Source organism: Bradysia coprophila, assembly GCF_014529535.1.
Source record: "Bradysia coprophila strain Holo2 chromosome IV unlocalized genomic scaffold, BU_Bcop_v1 contig_106, whole genome shotgun sequence".
NCBI lineage: Eukaryota > Metazoa > Arthropoda > Insecta > Diptera > Sciaridae > Bradysia > Bradysia coprophila.
The window spans coordinates 3246604-3272969 of record NW_023503372.1 but is presented as its reverse complement, the minus strand read 5'-3'; the positions used below and the strand labels follow the sequence as shown (position 1 = coordinate 3272969).

At 34.1% G+C, this 26366-nt stretch overlaps 1 protein-coding gene across 7 annotated transcripts in view; it reads left to right on the top strand.

Moving 5' to 3' along the window:
* The window catches only part of LOC119070958 (fat-like cadherin-related tumor suppressor homolog), a 274427-nt gene that overhangs the window by 172667 nt on the left and 75394 nt on the right, over nucleotides 1–26366 (top strand). For all 7 annotated transcript variants that reach the window (XM_037175522.1, XM_037175521.1, XM_037175520.1 and 4 more), the window contains exons 8-12: nucleotides 16263–16547; nucleotides 16620–16649; nucleotides 20848–20909; nucleotides 22692–22751; nucleotides 22816–22911. In XM_037175522.1, coding sequence (XP_037031417.1) covers nucleotides 16263–16547; nucleotides 16620–16649; nucleotides 20848–20909; nucleotides 22692–22751; nucleotides 22816–22911 — 533 coding nt within the window. The remainder of the gene's footprint in view (nucleotides 1–16262; nucleotides 16548–16619; nucleotides 16650–20847; nucleotides 20910–22691; nucleotides 22752–22815; nucleotides 22912–26366) is intronic.

Below are 26366 nucleotides of genomic sequence, written 5' to 3'. Positions count from 1 at the left end.
GGCCAGTTAGGTACTGCAGACTGCTTAGTTCTCGTGAACCAAATTCAAGTTTTTGATAGAAAATTGTTTGATAGACATTATGCTTTATAAGAGAGTACTGGTCGAATTCATCGCTTTTTTGCAGTCGTTGTCGATAACAAATGACTGTTACAGTCTCTAAAAATTCTCTGGGACTAATGGGCCTTCCATGACCAGTTAAATGTATATGCTGGAAATTTTACCGACATGTCTTCAACAGCTTATAAAAAAAACTGCACGGCTCTTAATACACATTTCATACTTGAAAGCAGTGAACCGTTTTGCTTTGAACCTACCATTGCTTGTTTAAAGACGGATGTGTTCCAATAACCTATGGCATTACAAATTCTTGTAAGCCGATATAACCATTCCCTATGTCTTCCAGTTTGAAACCATTTATTTAACTCGGCACTATTAAACGGATATAATAAATTATCGTAGATCTTGTAGGCACTCGAACGATATGTACATAAAATACCTAATTCTGGCATACGTTTCATCAATAAAATATCCGACCTTTTCATGCCCGAAATATGAGAAGGAGTAAACGGCCCGTTGAATTTTAAGTATTTCCTACTCTCACCTTACTCAATACGTACAAACTGGTATCATAATACAAAAGTTCCATTTCCATTATACTCTAAGTATCTAATATTAAGTAAGTTATTGCCATCAAAATCACGACCATCTCTTGGGCAACGAAAGCCTATCTTTCTTGAATTTTATGCAATATACAAGTTATATACGTGTAATAAACAATCTCGCAAAGCAATTAGGTGGCATATTATTAATTGCTCTTCTGTGTTCCTATCATAAAATACAAAAGCCATTTCAAACTAATTAAGATGCTACATCACTTTTCCATGTAATTCCGACGGTGTACATATAACCACTCGAATATCCTCCTTCGGAAAATTATATGTATCTGTACAGAGGCTGGTTTGATATTATGTCGGGATGGAGAGAAAAATATATTTCAATTTTAAAGCTAAGACGAATACATAATATCAGCGTTCCATGTCGAAAATTTTCATCAATTTTCCCCAGCAAACTATAGTTTTCCAACGGAATTTGGAATGTCATTTTCATTGTTCCGAGGAAACGGCAGGCACACCGAAACAACCTTTCGGTAATATTTATTATTATATACCCCTTGCAGATCAAAACATCAGATATTTCATCAAAAATAGGAAAGATGTAACTATACACAATGCATATATGTATAATATTATGTGCGAGGAAAGCAGCCACTTTGTATAAAATTGTGCAAATCTCAGCATATTTCATCACACCGAACATGAATAATAAAATTTATTCGCCATGTAATCGAGAATATAAAATAGACGAACATAGAATCAAACATAAATACAATATTATGCATATAAAAAGACATATAAATGTGAATCTCAATTCGACAATGTATAAATCGAACGAAGGAAGAAGAAGCAAAAAAAAGAACTTTCTCGTGTATTTCATATGGAATCCATTTCCCATTCTTTCCACCCCATCTCTGCGATCCCGTAAAACATGTATCGAAGGTTAATTTGAGTACAGGGACTATTCGGTTTTCATCCATCCAAAATAAAAGCATCCTTCAATAGGTTCACCATTCACCGTATTAACCGTATTCACTGGATTACAGATTTAATACTCGAAGAGGTTTATGTCGAACACTTTCATTTCTGAATATTACATATAGTGATGGGTGATATTGAAAATAGGGGAATACGTGAAAGAAAAAACAGATAGAAACTTTGGATGTTTACTTATACGTATTGTGTATATGTAATGCTGCGTTGTGTAATATAACAGGTGCGGATCCGCACATGTGCGTTAATTGCGAATTGCCCGGATCAGCTCACAGTGCGATGTTGTATGTTTACAAAGGCCAAGTGTATTTCGTCGTGGTATCCCAGTGTTTCATACAAAATCTTTTACTTCATTAGTTGAATCATACGATTTTCTATATTTGTGAACCATCGAATTTTATTCTTTATATCTTACTGTCTGGATGTACACTATGGTATCGCTTTAGAATTAATTGATATTAAATCACCAAGCCTAACTAAGGCCTTGTATACCCATACCCATATCGCTTTCAAACCAGCCTTTTCTATTAGAATCGAACCCGCGCTCTTTGGTTGTCCCACGCTGTCCTTAATCATCGATCTCGAATAAATTTTTCTCAAGATTTTAGAAACTAGCAGCAGTTGCCTCTCTTTTTTCTCGAAATGAACAATACTAGGTATCTCACCCGGTCTAAATCTATTCCTAGATTCTCTCCTGTGTTCAGGTTCATTCAGTTTGAATGCGAACAATGTAATATGAATAGCCCATTTTTCAGGGAAAGAAATGTTATACATTTTGGTACTTTTCGACGTATTTTTCACCATATTACACACGATACATAGAAATGGCTTTCACAAAAAAATATCGGCGTATGAAACAAATAAAAAATATTTTATCTTTTATTTTATTGTAGATTGCAATGTCGTTGTCATTCGAATGAAATTCATAGTATTGTTATTCGCAAAGTTGCCAATTTCTGTTGAAAATTTTCCAATAACATCAATATGTGTTACATTGACATGATCAGTCGTCTGAAATGTGAAACACCTGCTCGTCTGTATTATATTTCTTGCAAAGAGGAAACGGCAGCTCTTTTTTTGTATTTTTAAAATTAGCTCACGCCCATCACCAATCGATGTTTTTAACTTTTGACACTTTTTATAAGGGTAACTCCAGGTAATTTAAGACTTTTCGAAATATTTTCACCAAATGAAAACCGATTTCAGTAAACTTTTTTTTTCTTCAAAGCTGTTGACCAGACGCGTCGTTTAAGCCACATATAAGGTCGGGGAGATACCACCATAAAAAGGTGTGCTTATTTCAAAACCTGAACCGTTTTCACTAAACTTTTTTTTGCTGAAAGCTATTGACAAGACGCGTAGGTTGACACCAATATGAGGTCACTGGCATAACGTCTCGGAGAGATATGACCAAAAAGTGTTTGTTTGTATTCGGCTTTCCAAGATATTCTCAATAAATCTCAAATGATTTCTGTAAACTTGTTTCCCTGTAGAAACGAACGCTATAATTCCACAATTGCACCAAATGACACGAAATTGAATTTTTTGAAGCTTTTGGTTCATTCTGCTTCGAAGTAAGGTGAAATTACCTCGACCCAAACGTTGCCAAAATTAAATTTTTTCATATAAAAACTGAAGATCGGTGTCATTCGAAAGCTACAGCATATGACTTCACGAGAAAAATAACTTTGGCTCGTTCAGGTTGGTTGGGTGAGTGAAGTAGGTGAAATCAGCTTCCCAGTGGTGATAAGTGTCATTCTCGAATTTTGACTCGTCGAGGTTATCTCGAAAAACCACCAATTTGGAAAAAAATATTTCTGGCTTTTAATGACACACGGAAAAAACACAAGTCGATGTACGTTTGAGTCGATCACGTTTTACGTGTGGGTCGCAAATGCTACGTCTCGTACGTAGTATGTACATCGAAGTCGTAAAATTCTACGTCTACATCGTACAGTAAACGGCTGAGTGAACCATTGGTTTTGTCCTCACTCAACTACAATGTACAAAACCAATGGTTCACTCAGTCGTTTATTGTACGATTTAGACGTAAAATTTCACGACTTCGATGCACATACTACGTAGGAGATGTAGTATTTGCGACTCACACGTAAATCGTGATCGAATCAGACGTACATTGACATTTTCCGCTTTTTCCGTGCACCGAAAAATATCACTTTTATAGACATATCTCCCACAAATTTTGGGGTACCAACCTCATATTGGGCTTAAACTGCGCGTCTTGACCAGGGAAAAAACAGTTTACAGAACTCAGTTTACATTTGGTGAAAATATTTCGAAAAGTCACAAACGTGTAACGCAACTAACTGCCGACTTCTTCGATCACACAAGTCACACTTCGCAGGCTAAAAATTCCAATACTTGTTGGAATGAAAGCACTGGGTCTCCTGAGTATTAGAAAATTTATAGACTGATTTGTTACCGCTAAACATAGCCAACACAGGTCACTTTATGCCTCAGAAATGACGAAATTTGTAACGCAACTAACCCTGGAGTTATCCATAAAAGGTCAGCGATAAACTTACTAAATCTATTATTTACTTCAATTGCTCAAAATAATTTACTTCATAGACATTCTGATATATAAGAAAACTCTAATCAAGTTCAAATTTTTCGCATCGTTTTGTCGAAAACAAATTACCGACAAATCGATTACATGTTTAAACAAAGGGCAGCGGACCATTTTCTTCTCTTCTTAATTAGCCTGTTACAGACGGCAAGCATATGACCAGTATTATTATCGGACCATCTATCAAAGTATTTGCTGATTTCAAATCTTGTCCTTCAATTTTTTCAACATGCATTTAACATTTTCCTATATAAAGGATAATATTACCCAGAGCTTGTGATTATTTTTGTCGTCGTTATCGATAACAGATGAATCGCCGTATTTGACATGTAACATAGATTAGTCTGAAAAATATTCAAGTTGTCACGACCTTGCGAAATTGAGGTTCAGCACTGCAGTCATAGTCTTATTATAGGAAATTACTACGAAATTAGTACTAATGTTCAAAATCCAATTCTATATTTTGTACTGTGCCAATGCATCACTTCAAATATCAATTTACTGAATTCAGTAAAACACAGACGTTTATGTTTTCATTTTTATGAAAAATTGTGGGATAAAGTACGGTCTATGCAGCTAAGATATGGTTTCTTGTAACAATCAAACGAAAACTAATTGGCAATAAATTTTATTTTATTTTTTTCTTATTCTCTTTTTTATGAGATTTTAGACCATCCATTCGTATAAAATTCTGATTGAATAATTCGATAACCTTTTTTAAAGCTTCGTTAAAGCTCTCGTCTTGTTATTATGTTATATAAAACGGCTGTGTTATATTGACGACGCTATCGCATCATGTATATTGAATTACTTAATATTTACATTTTTTTAGTAAGGAAAAAAATCCGACCCAACTGTTTAATTAGGTCCGGAACGAAAGACTTAACTTTTATTTAAAAAAATTCTTCATTGTATATAATAAAGCGAATTTCTCCGAGATGAAAATTAATAATTTAAGAGAAAAAAAGTTATTATACGTTGAATTCATCAGTGAATTATTTACTTTAAGTTTGAATGGTGTATGAGTCAAAGATAAAGATAAAAACTAAAAAGAGAAATACAAAAAAAAACGAAGAAAAAATTATTATAAAATTTGCAAAATTCAATTAGAAATTCAATTTGTAGTACTCAGGTATGCCAGTTAAATAAAAGACCATTACATTACGGAGATGAAAGATGTCTTTGGTGGATTTTTAATTTGGAGAAAATGTCCAACAGTTTATAAGGGTTTCAATTAAACAAAAGTTTATTTAATAATGCTCATCACCGTGACGAGTTTTTTTTCCTCCTTTTTCCTCTTCCTACTCACGATCGGATTGCTGTCCGTCCTTAATCATTTTGTTTCGTAATTTGTTATTTATATGTTGGAATAACTTCGAGAGTGGATTTTATATAACGATCTGAGTGTTTCGTATCAATGACCACATAAACACCTCATTTGGTGTGATGTACTTTTTACGTCATAGCATTGAAACTATGAACAACTAGAATAGCTACCAGTTGAAACTTTGAGTAATTATTCCAACTTTTAATAACTTTGGTATACTATTATGAAGAAGCAGCAGATACAAAATCCAATCTGCCATCTGCTATAGGTAAAGTTGACAACAATTAGCGATTAGATCAGACATGTTCTCTTAATAAAACGTATAATAAAACTGAAGAAGTAGTAGATTCACTACCAAACACTATACTTACGACAAAATCAGTGATAGATTTGATGATTATACCATACACTTTTCCGTTTATAAAAGTTTAAGCGAATCTTTACTTGAAATTGCAAAAAAAAACTTTCAAAAAATCAATTTCATGGCGCTGACCCAAAAACAATTCTTCCTCAAACACTTTATCGTCAACATTATTCCAAACGTTTAACATCATGCTTAACACAAAAAACTATTAAATTGTTCGTCGATCTCCGTTCGACAACTGTTTAATTTTGTGGAAAATCCGCATTCTTATCTCGACAGTGTGTATCTTCGGTTCGTAAATATTGTAATAGTGGCATAGTATACACCTGTATAGAGACAAAGAGAAGAACCCTTTTTTTACATAATATGGACGTGAAAAAACAGAATCGTATTTTTTGGGCCACTTAACCAATTACATAAATCGTAAGGATTCCAGCATTTTCCTGTTGTTCTCTGAATTTCCCATTTTATGAATTAACTTAATGGAATTAAATCTCAAGACGATTCCTTTTTACATTTTTTTTTTCTGTGCACTCTGTGTATGAAAGCTTTGAAAAACCGGATGAGAAGGGATCGAAAAAGAATTTGCACAAAAAATACAAGCCAAAAGTTTCTTCATACAAACAGACGTTTCAATATTTCGTATGTTAGTAAGAGGTAATTTAATTTGCTACAAGATGTAGATACTAGTTTATGTACGTATGTTCCATGTTCTTACCGGTGTAAGTATATCCAGAAACAGAAACTTAAACTCTTCAACGATTGCATTTTTATAACACAGGTAAAATGTTCATGCAACAGAGATGAGATGATGGTCTCGTTCGTTTTGGTTTTCTAAAATTTAATCCAATTTGTGTTCTTACATTTTATATAAGACAATCGTATTGTTACTTCTTCAGTTTAAAGTATCGCCTGATTAGGTACTTCGTTAGTTTTACCATGCATAAGAGATCAATAGCCTGACCTCATCGTTTTTGTCCACAATAGATGACTAGCCATTTCTAAAAAAATTACCATTTCATACGAGAAAATCGTAGTGCAGTTGAATCTGTTACTTTCTCCGTTTAGAGTATCGCCTAGTGTCAGATAGCAAATCTGGTACTTCGTCAGTTTTGCCATACATTTCTCTTAAATAGAGACCAATTGTCGGAGCCCATCGTTTATTTTGATCGTTCATATCCATAATAGATGACTAGCCATTTCTAAAAGGTTCGCCGAGCAAAAATCCAATTTATTGCCTTTCCTCCCACACCTTTATCGTTGAATTTTACCTTGGTCGAAATGTTTGACTCTTCAATTAATTAAACTTCATCGGTTGTATCGTCATTAGTATACCGAAAGTCTTCGAATCTAATAATGTTTAATAACACTATTAGCATTCACAACATTGTCCCAGTATGGCTTACTTGTCGGTTATACAACATTCAATTTTCCCATACAAACTATCAAGTTAGTCTAAGAATGGTCAACCGCACATTGTTTAACAATTTACACCTCCTTTTAACTATACCACACAATCCTCTGTTGAACAAAATACATATTATTTGTAACAACTTAGTTTAACCCTTTCCCTTCCTTTTCGTCATTGAGATATAGCAGATATGTATTTGCATGAATTCACCCACATTGGGGAACACACGTCACACATATTACAATGGAAATAATACGAAGGAAACAGAATAATCAAATTTGTATAGGAAACTTGGAAACTGTTCATTGTATGTGTAAGAAACATCTTAAGTGCTAAACATTAAGTAACACAGACGATTTCATCTACTCATCCGATAGTTGTTCAACTATACTATGCCCCAAATCCACTGTTGCCGCTGCTGCTGCTTACGTTGAATTCCTGTGTATATTTTCGTCTGCTGTTTGTCCGTATATTGTGTAGCTAGATCTGTGTGTCTCGAGTCGAGTGGTTCGGTTTTATTATTTTCTATTCGTTGCCCAGATATTAGTTAGTTTTGCAACACTTTCGTCTTTGTGGGATTTGTTCAGATAGTCTTTAGACTTAAGGCATGAAAACATTTTCCATTCGGAATGAGAAATTAAATTTCCTCTTTGGATATTTTGTTGGCATGATGAAATTGAATATTTATGAGACCGCATTGTATCATGTTTTGTATAATAAATACCGTTTTCTCCGGCAAGTTCGAAAAAGAGGAAAGATTCACTTGACCGAAAACTCCCGTTTTTTTTTCTGTGTATGTGTGGCTGTGTGTGTGGTTTTTTCTTTCCTTGCTTACCTTTGTATTTTAAAACAACTCTAGGGGGCTGAACGAGATGAATATTAATTCAAAAGTCATTATTATTTTTAGATTGGCTAATTTCGTTCTATGAATAAATTCCAAACCATCCATCGATGTATTGTGCTCTGTTCTGTATACATAATGTTGTTGTCTAGATAACGATTTCATTATTATCCTCTCGTATTCTGTTTTCCATCTTTTATGCATTATGGTAATTGTAAGAGATAAGTCTTCAATTGAAATTTCTTTTGATTAAGAAAATAGTTTTTCCCTTGAATAGAATTTTTTTTCTTCGAAATCTTACTGTCGTCTGGTTTCAAGAAGAATAGTAATCTATAGCATGCAGCAGCAGCCATTCAGAAATACAATCGATGACATAGCATTCAATTGGTTATGCATTGTTTTCGTCATAAGTTGGTTTTTCATCTAAGATTACATGAAAATGTAACATTTTAAACAATGAAGACTTGCAACATATAAGAACTACTTTAACTCATTTCTCTTGGCGGATTTTCTATAATCATTCAGAGAAAACATTAAATGTGTCACCCGAACTTTTAATTTCATCGTACAAATATTTGGCTTTTTTAGTAACGGTTCGTCATCTTTTGTCGACAACGAAGCTGTGTCTTCTTATACAGCAAGACGGATTCTGTTGAGAAAAAGCCAACGGAAATCGGATGTACTTTCTATTAAAACGTTGGTTACGGATGGAAAGGTCTTGATGTCCACATTCCAAAACATCATTCTAAGAAAATTTTACCGATCATCATATGTGGTTAGAGAAAAGACTCGTAGAAATACATATTTTTACAGAAATTGCTAATACGGTAGTTGAGGGTGAAGTTGGGGGGAAATATGAAAGTTTGTGGGTGACGCCCCTGAAATGATAGGATAGTTCTAACACTTCATTGCAGAGAAGGAATCAAAACAGATTTAAAAATTGACTTTGGTTAGATAAAGTTCAGTTAAAACTATCTTGCTATCGTGCCCCCGACGCCTCTGCGTTATGCTCGTGAATAATGTCAATAATAAACTGATTCAAGAGAATTCTGTGAATTTCAGAGAGTATTTCCGCCCAGCTACGGACACCTCACTTGCATGGAGTAGTATCAATGTTTGTCATATTTCAGCGTACTAAAATTAGTAGTGGTGCGAAAACGTTTTACGAGAGGCTCTGCTACATGCAATCGACAACGAAGACAAGAAATTGAGTGCTTTACCAAAATTACCATTTTGTTGATACGCTTCTTCACTTTAGATTTAGAATATTTCTCATTTTACAAAGTTGGTATGTTAGTTAAAGCTACCTTCCATTTAATTGCCAGTAAGTTATTTGTAAGCGATTCCAGCTTTGTGTTTTGTGACCTGAAAGGAGTCAAAATGGAAAGGTTCCAATGAATCTAAGAATGTTACCGGTAATTCGAGGCAGTAATTTTGAAAAGAAAAACAATAATTTTACCAAAATGCGATCATTGTCTTTAGTCTTTATATCCGAAGAGTAATACCTTTTGTCCCTAAATTACTTTTATGAAGAAAAAAAAACGTAAAATTTCTTTACGACATTAAGTAATTCAAGCAATAAAATAAATTCAATTTAATTGCAATACATTGACATTTTCTTACCGCTTAAAATTTCATTTCTTCAACGATTCGATGCATAATAGCATTGTCAACCCACAATCCATAAAACATTTTAATAAAATAATATGCAAATCACTTACTGCACATTGAGTAATCTGTTTTCAAATGAATGCAATTCAAGACACAAAATTAATAAAGAGAATACACTGAGGGGTCCATGATATACACTCGATGCATGTGTGGGCTTGTATTATATACTTATAACCATATATAATACCGGTTGTCTTTCCGGTTCATTTTACAAAAATAATTCGTTGAAAATATTGTTATTGCTCGAAAAACCGAAATTTATGCATAACTGGTCATTTCTTTTCAATCACATAAAATATTTATTATTTCCTCAACAACGAATCAACGCGTAAATAAAAGTCAAAAGAATATTCTGCCCCATTCCAGAGACGGTACGTAAATGCATAAAATGTTTTTCCAGATTCTTAGAAATAAGATGCATAAAGTTTTGAATATCAAAATGTTCGAGTAAACAAAAATGTTCGGTATGCGGTAGTCCGTGTCGTGTTTCTGAAGACTTAATTATTTTTTTTTCAACTGCTCATACCAGAAGTCGTAAGAATAAATTTCAGCAAATGTTTTCATCAAGTGAATCAATAAAATTGGTTTTTCAAAATAGATCATTGTCCCTACGGAAGTACGGTACATTTTACTTGAATCTCGAACAAGTTACGACATGAATTGAAAATGTTTATCGAATCTTATATTCCCGTGTTTCTAGAGTTGTTTTTAAATTATTTTTCGTAATCGCATGGTCAAATCGAAATGAATTTACAACTTTTCACGCCCAGCCCGCCAACGAAAATTTAATTTTTAAGGCCCGTCAGAGGGAAATGACAGGACAGTTTCCCGAAATTGTATGACAAATTTTACCACAAAAATTCACCGAAAAAATTCAAAGAAACTCACATCTTTTGCTTTCCATTGTATTCGAGCATAGTCTCTTTAGGTCGCCAAGGCATATTTGAACACAACACTTTTTACTCGATGCAAATACAATTTTTTTGTGTTTTGTCGCGACAAAAACACAGAAAATATTTCGACACAACTGTGACATTCCGCTATAATAAGTACTAGAATGAATGTTTGCTGTGTTCACTTCGGCGCTAAAATATTTTTATTCAAAAAAGTGTCGGACATTTTATAAAAATCATCAAACAGTTGATAAAAGGTAGCGTATACATTTAATTATGCTTACAGGCCATTTTTCAAAGCTTTACAAGAGCTCAGCGGACATTCTTTCATCAATGGGAGAGCATTTATTAAAATTTTAACATCTCGTAAGACTGCGCTGAGCATAAATACTCGCATAAATAAATGTTCGTTCAGATTTCACACTTCTTTAGTAAGCTAACAAGACTCCGCTAAGAGTTTCTTTGACTTGTGAATTTTAATGATAAAATTTTCCATACATTTTCGGGAAACTGTCCTGTCTTTTCTTTATGACTTAAGGCCCGAACAGCCATCAATGTTGCCAGTCAATATAGTGATTCCCAGTATATGATTTTTTGTTGCAAAATATGAATTCGCTGACGGATTTTCAAATTTTTTTGCCAAAAAATCAAAACGTGGAAACACTTTATTGTCTGGGAATATCAATGACTTTTAAAACTCTAAAAAAATCTCAAAAATGTCCAGAACTTAAAAAACCCACTGTAATTTTCCAAATTTTCAGAAACTAGGGGGTTTGGGGAGTTATAATTTTAAGGCGAAAATGGACAAGAGGTGGAAATCAAAAGAAGTCTGGACGTCTTTTATGGACAGCCCAGCCCCTACAATTATTGTGTAATTTTAAAGAATCGATAAAAACACCAGGTTCCTTCTTGTAATTATGAATTTTCTCTTCTGTAAGCATCTCAAAATAAATGTAGTGAAAGGAGTTTGATTCCACGATTCCATGTATTCATAAAAAAAAAATCTCCGGCACAGTGACTGTCATGAACCAAATACTTCTTCAAACCAATGTGTTTATTCACTTAAAGCAATGACTAAGTTCTTTCAGAATGCATTCATTTTAATCTAATCAAATTTAATTGACTCTCATAAGACTTTACATATAGATATCTCCGAGTCTTCTCTATAAGATCTCGTAGATGAAATGAATGAGTGAAAATTAATTTAAATTGCTAACAAGTATTTTGACCTTTAATAATTATAAAATTTTATTTTATTAAATGTTGGATCTGAATGCTGAATAGCAATAATAATTTTTCAGACGGAAAACATATACACAAGATTAGCAAAAGAGACATTCCACGACGAAAAGAACTCATAAAGTAATTGTTGTCGTTCATTCGATCTGGCCGATGTTGTATAAACCATTAATTTTCCGTTTTTATTCATAAAATTTATGTCCCGGTGAGAGTTTTGATTGCCAGATAAATTTTTAGAGATAACATAATGTATAGAGGATGCACACAATTGTCAGGTTTAGGCGCATTTAATTTATTCGTTTAGATTGTCCCCCGGATAACGAATAGTATGTAATTAAAATTGTTTTTATTTGATTGAATATAATACAGAACTGGATGGAGTATTTCATTTTAATTTAAACGATTTTTTTAATTAAAAACTTCATCTAAAGACAATAAATGAATTGTGTTAACCTCAATGTAAAAAAAAAAAATATTTTTCGGATTATAAAAGCGCTTACGTTGTACCAATTTGTGTATGTCTGTATCCCATATCCCAATCGACAAAAAAAAAAACAATGATGGTAGAACGGGTAGAATGAAAAAAAAAACATTTTGTTTTTTCTTTCAATTTGTTCAATTTTATTATCTCTTTTATTTTACATCGGTTATTTATTCAAATGATTAAACAAATATTTATACTTACCCGAAAAAATCCCATGTATTCCACAAAATACAAAAAAAGAAGGAAAATCGATACTCTCTCAAATCGATGAAATAAAATAAAATTGCAAATTTTGCAAACTGAAAATAAACATTAACATTGTTACATGGCCAACAATATGTGGATGTCTTTATTAAGTTTTAATGAAATTATCTTGTTTTGTGATCTCGATGGGATTAAAATGTTGAAAATAAATTAAAACCAAGTGTGTTGTTAGGTCAACAATTTCTGAATGTTTTTCGTTCGCCTGCGCTTATCTAAATAGTAGCTCAAAGATATTTCGCGTACATCTCGATGTAACTTGAAGCCAGGGTGGGGCAGGCCCCACTTCCTGGACAAAATCGTTTGGGATCAAATACGTTAGCCTATTTAGTCTATTAAGTCCCATTTAATCCGTACGTAAATTTGTAGTACATCCTTGTTTGGACATTTTTTATTTTGCCATGCGCGAAACTATTAATGCACGCCGAAGGATAGGGCTATAATCACACTAGTCAAAATGACAATGAGTAGGTCATTCTACTAGCGGAAACGAAAATTTCCACAAATCGCTTTAGTTAATCAATCGTTTCCGTGGTTGTGCTTAGAGTAAAAATGGGGTTCGATTACCGTTACAATTCCTTATCGAATCGTTCTAGCGATTATACCGCAGTGGTAACGTCTTAAAGTTGACTGAACTTCATATTTGGGGTGGTTGTAGTGTGTTTGGTGGCTGCAACGATATACACACTGAATGGCTCTGGTATAACGTCACCCAAATATGATGGATTTGTGTTCATATGTCTAGCTTATATTTATGCGACATTTCAATAGGACACCTAACTTTCCTCAGAGAGTATTGACATACTTCGAGCCATACATGTTAAGCCAGTGGCCCAGACTGCACTTGTTATTGGCCTCCTTAGTGGGGTCTCTCAACAAATAAAATTAACTGAAATAACTGAAATCAAGGCTGAAAAAGAAGGATATTAGTCATCTGTTAGCGAAAACGACGACAAAAACATGCGATGAACTCTGGTTAATTGTCTTTTATATAGAGAAAATTTTGAAACTTGTGAAGTAGAAGATTATCAGTCAGATCAGAAATCAGTCTAGGAAATAGCTTTATAAAAAGAAGTCACAGATTTAGATTTGAATCTGAGATACGCTTGCCGTGCCGTTTGTGAACGGTTAACTATCATAGTATCAACACGCCGAATTCCCTTTGGTTCATTGTGGGCAAAAGGATAATTTTAGGCAATTTGATATTTCGTTGTTCTAACTAACCCTGCTGTGTTAAGCCGAAACACCGTATCGCATTGTTTGTGTGCTTTTGCTTTAAAGAAAAAGTGGAAAGTGGAATATTTCAATATTTGAATACAAAAGAAGCTTAAAACTCACTAAAAGGAAAAACGCTGATGTCTGAACACGACTGTGGAACTGCGTGCCGCCTGCAAAGTCTTCCCAGCATTTTAATGAATTCGGACGGGGTATATAATTTCCATTGCATCTTAGGCTCTAACAAACATAATACCTGTACCATGTACCTCATTATTATTAGCTTTCATATTTCAAATGTCTCGCTCAAAACCACTTACCAAATTTAAAACTCAAGCTGTTCCAGCATTAACCTGTCACAAACGGCAAGCATATTAACAGCTTTACTATCTGATCTATTACTTCATTCGATCGAAGATTTTCAAATATTTTCATTTGTTTTGAACACGCTTTTTGCTATATAAGACCTCATTAGTTGAAGCTTGTCGTTTATTATTGCTGTCGTTGTCGATAGCAGATGACAGCCGACTGTAACAAGTATTTTTTGGAACATGAAGTTCAATATTTTTATTTGTAATGGAGACCATTACCAAATTTGAGCGCCAACAATATCGAAATTTAAACCATCTGCTATATGGTAAGGGTACAACAAAGATTGAAATACACTTGTAACAAGTGAGAGTGAATTTTCACATTTCTTCTTTTTTCGTTTCTTTTTTTTTCGTCAGGGATACTGCGAGTATTATCTCTTACATCGCTATATTGCAAAGCCTGGGCGATCGATTTTTTTTTGTGTGTGTGTTCATTCGCGTACTACAGAAGGTAGCTAGGCGGAAGAAACTGTGAACTGAAGTGGGCATGTAACACACAGAATCTGGAAAGCAGAACACATTATTCAAATCAAGACAAGACATTATATTATATATGAGAAGATAATTCAAATTCAACAGTGTTTTAGATGTATCACAAGGTTTATATATTACATATGGCTTGTACAGTACACACAGTTTATAGATTCCATTATGTATAGCTGATGTGCCATGGTTATGGTGCGGGGTTATTAGATATTCATCGTAGTTTATGAGATATGAGCGCCTTATGCATAAGTAATAATCATAAACTTTAGTGTACAACCACTGAAACCAAATCGAAGCCACGATAATGCATCATCTCGTATAGTTTGGGATTCTCTTTATATGGGGTCGTTTTTACGTTATTGACCGGATCGTAACATATTTTCGATGTAAGTAAGAAGCCCCTAAAAAAATACCACTCTCTGACTACACTCTGGAGTGCATTTACTTTTTACTTATCCGAAACCATTTGGTATTTATTCTCGGGTCGTATATTAAAGCCGTTTCATGTCCATAAAGTATTGACTGTCGATATGACTGTGGGTAATGTAATGACATATAATAAATCGGCCATATCACATTATATCGTATATATAAAAGAAAGGAGACCCTTCGGTATGTCGTCGTTTATACTCTTGTCGATTGGGAACGTGTTGGGCAAATGATGTTTTTCAGATTCTCAACAGAACGGTTCATTTTTATTGGACTTGTGATTAAGTTTAGGTGTGGGATTTAATAGAATTAGCATGGGTTACAAGTTAAATTAAATGGAATGTTAGACAGTTCGACTATGTATCCACAACGATTGAATAAGATATGTGCGATGATGCAGTGATACTTCGGTATCGGTCACCTGATTTTTACAAGTTAGTTCGTCTAGATGAACCACAGGTCCATGAATTATTGATCTGTGGAGTGAAGTTAAAGTGAATCACCTCCTTCAAACGGCAAACAGTGACATATAACTGTTAAATCTGTTACTTCTTTTGTTTAATACAAAATCTTTTACTTCTTTTGTTGAACATTACTTTATGCTATACAAGATAAGCCACATGCCTCTGCTAATGACGTATTTTTACCATCGTTGTCGATGACAGATGAATAACATACGAATTCCTAAATTACATCCATCTCAATTACTTTAAATTTTCTATCAATCAATGTTTAATCAACAGCGAATTTCATAATTATTTTCATTCGTTCTGAGTTCAGTTTGATGGCAACAATTTATTTTTAAAAAAAATGTGAAAAATGCATTTAACGGATTGTCATTGTCTATCGTGGATTTAACATTGTGGTTCGGGCTTAAATTGCTAGTTTTAAATGTTAAAAGCTTTATTTAGGGGTTGTTCATAAAAGCTCGACCTTGGAGATGGGGTTTTTGCAAAATCGGACAGCCCATGTTTTTGATAATTTATTTTTAGAAAATCACACTGTTCTTTAGACCGTTGATTCGGTTTGAGGTCTGACTATATCTCTCAACATTTCCAATTTTCTCGTTTCAGGTGCAATTCGAACATCAGCTATTTTGGATGTGGAATCAAAATCATTTTATTGGCTAACAACATGCGCCCAAGACCAAGCAGTGGTTTCACTTCACTCGTGTGTTCAAGTGTTCATCAAAGTCCAAAACGAAAACGATAATGTACCGCTAACGGAAAATGCTGTCTACTATCCATCCGTGCCAGAAAGCAGTCCAGCAGGTGTTAAAGTATTGCAATTAATAGCTGAGGACAGAGACGATGACCCGCTACAAAGGGTTACGTATCGTATTACATCTGGCAATCCAGGTTTGTAACTAAATCTGTTCGATTTTCGATTATATTTTACTTATATTTCCCAATTTTCCCTATCGTTTTCAGAGGGATTCTTCGCTATCAATACAACAAGCGGTAAGTCTATTCAATATAATACAACGTAATGAGGTGAAAATTCCGTTCGTTGTCCTTTTACATAAAAACACAGTTTGTCTGGTATTCTTTCATTTAACATTCTGTTTCGAGGATATAAAGGGATTTATTATAATGCGAGTAACGTTAGCCATTCAACTTACACACAAACTAACACCAAATTCAAGTTCCGGCGAGGTGAACAAAAAAAAAACTTTCCGAAATGTAATTTTGAACTATGTGCCCACCACGCCACCATGTTATGAAACCTTATTAGATTGCAAATAAAATCGATACTTTGTTGATTGTTCGTTGCAACTTTAATCATTGGAACGGGGGTGGCATCGGCTTTTCAATTTCATTTTTGTAGGAAAGTTTATGAAAACTCACTGATATTGATTGGCGGGTGGTTACATTTTTAATTTATTCATATCAATTGTGGCCTCAGTTCAATAACATGGCACAAAGTATGAAAATTATGGGCGTTCGATCGCATACTCTTAAAATAACATTGCTTTGTAGGTTGTGCTATGTGAATTTGAAGCATAATTTGAATTATACATACAGCAGAAAGTTTCCTTCTATTTCCGGTTTACGATAATCCTATGCTTCACTTATACATCTACGTGCCATGTATGTGACCCATGACCCAAGTAGAAAACTATGCATAATTGCATGTAACAATTTCCTTACGGCCCGTATCTAGTTTTGGGATTTAGAGGGACGCTCGAAATAGCTCGTAATTATCAATTTTCCTAAACTCTACAGTTAGAATCTGAACGGAGAAACTCGTACGACAACATACGTAAGAAGAAAATTATGAGGGAGCCAGAGTGTCAGTGTGGCACAATTCGAGACATAAGTGCGTTGTGACTTTTCCGATGCCTTTGGATACAGGCGCCTTGCAGGAAAATCTATGCATAAACTATTCGCATGTCGCCATTCGACCTGCCTGCGGTGCATAAATAATCCAGATATTTTCGGAAGGATTTGCGTTTGATTGTCCTGTCTGTTTGTTTGTTTTATTGACGAACGTCAATCAACGATCCGCGTACACAATATTTATCAGAGTATTTGAGATGAGGTCAATAACTCGAGAGAAAAACAAAACTTTTTCTTGTCTGTTTACGGAAATTTTCCTACTTATTTTGTGTGGACCGAACCTTTTGCCTCAGAGCGTATGTTACGGACACGGACTATTTTTAGGAAAAGTTTTCGCGTATTTTCCTAACATTTCCGCACTTTCCTATATTTTTCAAAGTTTTCTCATAAATTGGTATATTCCGAGACTGTAATGGAAGTCTAGGAAAATTCTGGAAGTCTAAAAAAATTCAGGAAATCTAGGAAAATTCAAGAATTCTACGAAAGTGTGGGAAAATTCAAGAAAATGATGGGAAAATCTTTTTCCAAGAATAGTCCCTGGTTACAACATACTGTAATTTAATTTATGCGGTGTCGAATGTATTCTACATACATATACAATCGGTGTGCCAAAATCCTTTATCCCTTCTACTTTAACGCTCAGCCGATGTAACATTTACACATCAATACAATGTGCCATTCTGTCTCTGTATTATATTAATCATTTTCCGATAGTTGTGATACACAAACGACATGAATATACAAACGGATACGTGACACATTGTCGGTTAGCTTACGTTTTGAAGCAGAGATAATCACATATTCAAAGGCTAATATTATAAAATGTAATATTGTTGTCGTTCCGTATTATATACGTGAGAGCGTACAAAATACAATCGAATGTTTGAAAGTATAATAAGCTTTTCAACCCTTTCGCTCAATAAACTTTTCGGTTTTGGTTTTTGGATGTGATAAAATGGCTTATTAATTCGAAAGGATTTTGGCGGGCGTTTTTTTTAAATATATTATAGGCTTTGACATTCCGTTATTATTTTTCTGTTTTTAGATGTGAATTAAGCGAGAACGTTCGGCCGTCCCCCGCAATGACAATTTTAATTTTCATCTTTATTAAAATTTGTGGATTTATTAATGTTATTTAATTGAAATGGACAGTTGCGTTTGCTTTTATTTTAATTTCATTTAAAATTTTCATGAAAACTTAGTTCCATATTCATTAACATGTCAACGTTTGAATGAAATGAATTTTATACGCGGCCTCTTGTCTCCATCTGAAACTCATTAAATTTTAAATTTAATTTTATATACCCGCTACAAACCAACAAAACGGGAAAAAGCTGTTAAATTAGCTTGTCATGACGGGGACTAGTTGTACAATTTGAGATATATTAATTTTACTTAAATCAAAAGCAGATTTTTCGACCTACTTCAGTATTCTGCGAAAAAAAAAATCTCAAGAAAACTCTACGAAAATTCCATTCTTTTTTTACCATTGCATTGTAGGAACTAATGTCGCCCAAATGACAAGCAGATTGAGATAATCACTGAATCTGTTACTTCTTTTGTTTTTTGGTTGAAGTGTCTTTACAATGTTGGCTTCAAAATCTTTTACTTCATTAGCTTTGACACACATTTTACTTTATGAGAGAACACTGACCGAAGCAAATCGTCCATTTTTTGTTGTCGTTGTCGATAACAGATGCATAGTTCGCTGCACTGTGTATTGCTTTTTCGAACTTTTTGACCATCAGTAAATTGAGTAGAGGTACGGGAAGAAAAAGACAGGCTGAGCAGCGTTGCTGTAGTTAGTTGGACTATTTTATTTTTATTTTGAAAGAAAATATTATTCGAAACTTAATGATATCTTCAAAATCGAGATGTCTGATAAATGTTCCGGTAAGAGTGCTCTATTGACTGATTACGAAGGATCAAAATGGGGTATTTAGTAGCGTGTACTGCCATAACTCGGAAAATTTTTCAAAGAATTTTTAGTTCTTTCATATAGTTGAACTTCATACATTTGATTGTCTGCTGTTTGTTTCTTCGGAAACGATTTACAAGAATATGTTCTACATATGAAACGTACACGTATATTTCAGTGCAGGGGAATTATAAGATCTAATCCATCAATTTCAATCGAAATATTTCTATTTCACATGAGTAAACCATTACTATACGTCTCGCGATACGTCCGTATTCCCACGTATGACGTCGATATCGCATGCAATAGTATGTACGTACATTACTATACCAGTGAAGTTTCAGCTTCAGCCCGAGAGAGGGAAGGGTCTTCACTAGTGAGGGAATGGCCACATTACCTCACTAGTAAAGTGAAATGATTAACATTGTCGCTAGTCGGATCTTACAATTTGGGGGCTGTAATGCAGATATGTACGTGTCGTACATACTAAGAGTGCACTTAGAGTGTAGAGTTCATCTGTGAATAACACTAAACTTAATTTAGCAAGGACTGTAAGCGTATAGCGATATATTCGTTAGATCTGTTACTTCATTTGTTTCAACATGCTTTACACTTTATAACAAAACATCAGACAGATCTTATGGCTTATTTTTTGTTTATATTGTCGATAACAGATGATTAGCTGTTTCTGATCGGTTACTTTGATAGAATAGCTCGTAAACTTTTAACAATCAAATTCGAATTAAAAAATTTCAAATTTTAATGTTTCATCAAAAATTATAGAAAAGCTACAACGCAATTCGTAGATTTAATGTAATTTCACCAACCACTCCAATCGATTTTTATTCCATTAAACTTTTCACTGTTTCATTATTTCGCAAAATTTTCGAACCCGCTCTGAAATATTACATTTTTAATGAATAAAAATCTCACGTTCCATGGTAATTAATTATTGAACAATTTTCCAAACATTTTAGTGTTTGTTGTTTGTACATCCATTAACCACTAAAAACTCTTGAAATTTATCATACATATAAGTATACCCAGTAAATTACGAAACATTTTCGGTATAAAACGGTTTTAAAACAACGTCACATATAAAAGCTAAGCCCTCAGGAAATTAATAATCTTTGTTTATTCACTTAGAATAATAAATTTTAATGAAATAACTCCTGCAGTGATTCATATTTAATCAACCAATGTGCACACTCCACATAATAACCGAAAAAAAGACGACAGACCAACACTCGACGAGTCAAAGAATTTTCTCCTTTTTTTCCCTAATGAACTAAAAATGGTTTTTCAAACATTCATTTTAGTCACTTTGAGCCATGTGCACATGGTTCTAATTCCCAATAAATCTACTGTCGGAAAATAAATGTTCATTTCCATATTTTACAGGTTTAATTACTACAACAGCTAGGAAACTCGATCGAGAAAATCAACCGGAACATATACTAGAGGTAAGTGTAAAAAATGTTTCTGTTTTTTTCCATGTCTTTTTCATGTTTACAAAAAAAAAACGAAATACCAACAACATACACGACACATGGATCTGCGTTTGCTGTGTATTAATTTGGACATTTTTCGTGTAACATACATCAACCGTTCGAATAATGCATCCGGATGGGTCGGTATATATCTATCTATAGAATGCATTCAGATCTGAACATCATACACCAGGCAGTCATGTTGCAATTGCCGTTTTTTTTATAACTTGCCTTCATGTAAATATTGCAATCAAAATTCTGTTGGATAACTATAAAAACGACATAAAACACACATTGTTGGGAATAGGAAGCTCCGAAGAATATTTTCTATGTATAAAACGGTTATGGTTTTCGGTTGATTTTTTTTTTTTATGTACACACAGTGAGTGTACACAAGTATTACGTAAATCCGTGTGGGTGTGTCGATGAAAATCTCACCAGTGCGGTTTTTCGGATGTTGATAGTACGGTATAGGCATTCTATGTAGAGATCAGAGCTTTATCTATTGTGAGAGGTTGAGTTTCGGTGGGTGAAAATCTGGTTTTACTACACTACACACAACACATGTACGTCTGTTTAGATTGTTATTTTATTATAAAAGGCAAATCCTTTTCACGTATACAAAATCCGACATATTCTAAAATTTATTATGTGCATGGAAATAATGGGTGTAATGGTGATGCTGAAGATTTCTGATATTCGATATTGACGTGAAGATCGCTCTGTCGCTTTTCAATTCGGTGAGGAATTTATTTTTATTTAGAGGTTTTTTTTGCTGTTGTGTGTGCGCGCACCAGAAGTATTTGTCAATTCTGTTTTGAATGTAAAATCCTCTATTTGAAAGCACAAATATTTCCGTCATTTTCAATAGACATCGAACAGACATTTACCACAGACATTCAGCACGGTTTTCCTTTGTACGCGCGTACACACAATAGCTTATAGTCAGACCACATATTGCAAATTCTATGGTCGGACGAAAACATACAAATGATTGAGAACATTGATTTGTCCCACCAAAGCGTGGAATTTGCAGCTGGCTTCCGTGGTTAGCGCAACTGAGGTGTGAGAACCTGGAGATAGAAACTACGCATTGGTTGTAGAACATCAAAAATACTATTCACGGCATCGTGTGTCACATTAACGAAAAAGCTCTCCGTTTTGTCTCCATTTCGGATAATGTGGACTCTTGTGAAGTTTCTGTTTTAGTGGAAGGTAGACAACTTAAATAAAAGTAGAAAAGAAAGGCAACGCAAAAGAAAAACGCAAAATTTATTGACGTGAATGTGCAAGGTCTCCCTTGAAACATGCCTACCTGCAGGTAGGATGTAACAGATCTGTATCCGTGTATGTAGTCTTCACTCTTCAGATTTGGTTACAGGAGAAACAAGTTATACGGCTCTGTCGAGGGGTGTTGCACTTCTTGAATTTAGTCTATTTTGTTCATACGATCTGCTCCATTTAGGCCATCAAGAGCGACATCACTCGAGCTCATTGTAAGAGAGCTTCGTTTTTTCCTCGAAAACTGACTCAGACTCTTGGGTTTGATTTTTGAACACTTGGACGGCACCAGTCTCCGGACATGTACCAGTAACCCATTATCCTTTCATTTTATTAAAATTTTTACCAATGAAAGAACAATATATGTCTGGTACATATCCGGAGACTGGTGCCGCCACCCTATCATGCGTTTAGGATTTTATATAAGCCCAAAAATCATCCGCAAAAAATTTTCATTTTTTTATATTTTCGCAGGTTATGATCATGGACAACGGAATGCCCCAACTGTCATCTACCACCAGAGTTGTTGTTGCTGTGAGTTAACTATTGTTATTGGAGGAATCGTAACTTAAGTCTCAATCACACATTCATTTTACAGGTGGAGGACATAAACGATCACAGTCCCGAATTCGATCAAAAATTCTACAAGTTCCAGATACCAGCAAATGCTGAAATTGATCAGTCACTGTTTCAGGTGAGTTTCATTTCCTACAGAAATCGAGCTTTGTTTTGATTTTCCGTTTGTGTTTATTTTGGTGTTTTTTTTCCAAATTTTTCTTTTCTTTCATTTTGATTTCCTTTCTGTTAACACTTTTCATTCACTATATCAACACTAAACAAAACACGCCTCTTATTCACATCACCACTTAGACATCGACAACGCTAAAATATCGTAACGAACATTTTAGCTGCACTGTACAGAAATAGTTCTAATTCTATCTATCTACGGACAATTCAATGAAAATCTAGAAACTAATGAAACTTTCATCACGCACCTATCACGTTTCGATATAACACTAACCGAGTAATCGCTTTGTGCGAATATAATCAGCTTAAACTAAACAAAATTTGCATGGTATAGCGTATACCCCCTTCCTTTCCATGTTAACGTTATAGTTGTGATGATTTTCGATCGTTAACGATGTTATCGTCCAACGTATTGCTAAAATAAAATTAGACAAGTCGACCAATCGATTTATTTGATTACAATTTGTGATAACTATCAAGCCGGAGGAATATCTTAGTGTATATATCTCACCGGTAACCCACCTGACGTACGTTTTCTGAAAATGTTCCTATATAACGTAGCACAAGATGGGGAGGGGACCTAAGGCCACAAATTTTTGTTGAACAATCTCATACATTTTGCGTGACATGACGAGAGGGGTCTTGAAAAATGAGAAGCAAAAAAAAGGCCAAAAATGTGGCATTCAAAGTAAAATTGTCACTTCCAACTCAATAAGAGTATTAAGTCAAGTCGGTGTACACTGAATTCCTCTGTAAGGCCGGATCATCAATAATTTTACTGTATCACAAAAGTTCACATTTGCCGCACTGACCCTTTATTTCGCACGTTGCAGAAATAACATTTGTCAAATCTGCTACTTCGTTGGATCGAAGCATTTTTAATGAACTGATACGAAATCTGTTACTTCATTATGTTTTACCTTGCGTTTCGCAATATAAGAGCACATATTGGACATATCATCGCTCATTGTGGTCTCGCTGTAGATAACAGATGGAAACAGTGGTTTTAGAGGCTATAGTTGGTACAGCTGCGTAGAACTATTGACTTTTGGAGCTTATTGATGAAAGATTTCAGGAGAATTTTTCGACTACGTTAACTTTCTTCATCCAACTTTTTAAATAAAACTTGATTCCGTTTGTTTGTTTGGCTTGCTATTCTTTTTTGTTCGACAATCTCAATCACCTTCAAGGACGTGCGAACTATTTACATATAGTAGGTAAAAGCTGAACGTGAATTCTTAATCTCACATTTTACTATATCAGTTCGTGCTTAGGAGCTAGGTGCACCTTAAAAGTGAATACGACTGTATGTTGTATGTTGATCCGCACGGGCCGCATGATGTCTAGCGAACCAATTAGTCCACCATCTAGTACAGTCCAACGCAAGTTCAAGTATCTACAGCTCTTGAAGCATACTTACTTAAAGTCTTAACTCTTCTGTAATAAATCCTCATTATCCTCATCGCAGTTTGTATCCGTATTGTAACGTTGTTGATTTTATAAAATATGCAGAAGATGGATCGTCTATTCATTAAATTAAACCGCATCATATGCTCCGATCCCCCGTTAAAATAAATCACAAAACCACTAAGTAGGTAAAAGTTTCCTCGTGTAAATAACTCAAAAGTTTGAACCGAATATAAACTTATCAAAAATTGTTAACTTCTACGACTAACAGTAAAACTCTTTGTTAACTGAATAACAGAATTTTTCGACATATCTGATCTACAATTTTTTGATGAATGTTATCTGTACGAAAGTTCCATGCACGTAAATTAGGTACTTCTTCACATCATTGTGCTTCAATCTCTCACTCTCTTCACGTCACGTTTTTCGAATGTTTTTAGAATTATTATTTTAATAAAGTTGCTGTGTGTCGTGCCTGATTTTGTGCAGTGCATACAAAGTGTATGTATACTGGTACGGTTCGTGTAAATTTATAATATGCAATTTTTGCACCGGATCCGGATATTAAACTGAACCGTTCCGTTTTCTTGTAAGCTGTTGTAATGTTGATGCACAAATTTCCGAAAATATTGAAATGCGGCTTTAAAATGCAATAAATTTTGCAGGAAAAACCCTCACTAGAAACTAGAAACACAGGGCGCATACCTTTCGCTCGGTGTGTGTGTGGACTTATATTATCCTTACACCTGGCTTAACCGAACGCTAAACTAAATTGCAGCGCATCTTCCATTATTAATAAATATTTTTCAAATAATCGTAAAAGTGGATCATACAAAAAAAAAAACTTTAAATTGATTTTTTTCATCATCTGTTTGTTCGGATCTTCCGTTGTGTCTCACTATGCAAAGTTTTGGTCTTGATACCGGTATCTATTACACAAATATTTACGTAAACTTTTGTCATAAAGACGACCGCATTTTCTCGGGAATATGAAAGGCACCTTCTGGAATTTCGTTGTATTATATGATATGATACTCGTGTACGGGTTTTCTGTTCCATTTTTTTTTTCTTTTTAGAAGACAAAGTTTTGAATATATCAGCAGAATGTTTTATTGAGATATATCCGTTTTGCTTTTATTTATATTTTTCGTTTTCGGTTGTTCTTTTTTTTCGAGTCGTTATATTCCGGTATCATACATCCTCTTTCTCTCTGCATACGATTCTTTATATCTCCCGTATATAAAATCCAAGACAAAATGAAATACATTATGATGAATATGTTTCAGTGGAACCCAATTTAATATATTATTTACTAGTGTCCAATGGAAACATATGCTGCACGAGCATTGTCAAATATTGAATGAAAAATGGTTGAGGAAAAAAAATTATTATTCGAGAAAAAGACTCAGTAAAGGTATTTGAGCAATGCACAAGACTGTCACGAGAATTTATTTATGAAAAATATGTGTTGTCGTTAACCATAAATGTTGGATCTTCTTCTGTTCGCTTTTTTTTCTATTCTTTTTATTTATTTAATAATTTCACGGCGAAGTTTTCAAATTTCATATATGCAAACCATGCTGGGAAATATTTAGAATTTAATTTTAGGTCAAACTAATATTTCGCAAATGTAGTGTATGCACATAGTTTTGAGAGCACAAAAAGCTTAAATTGAAATTCTTTATCCAAGTATCACGAGTTTGCCGAGATGCTTTTACCTGGCGGGATCTTTGTACGATTTTATCGTTTCTGCTATATTGTTGATATTAACTCTGTATTTCTTCACGATAGAAGCTTAATTGTAAACGTTTATACACTATCGTGAATTCCACTTACGATAGAAATAAATTTTTAAGTGGAACGCATACATTGTCGGAGGATAAAACTGAAACGAAACATTTTGTAACCGGAACGTTTTAACCTCTTCACTTTTCCCGTTTTTTTTGTTCTGTGTAATTTTTTGATACTTATTGGGTAATTAATCATTATCGTAAC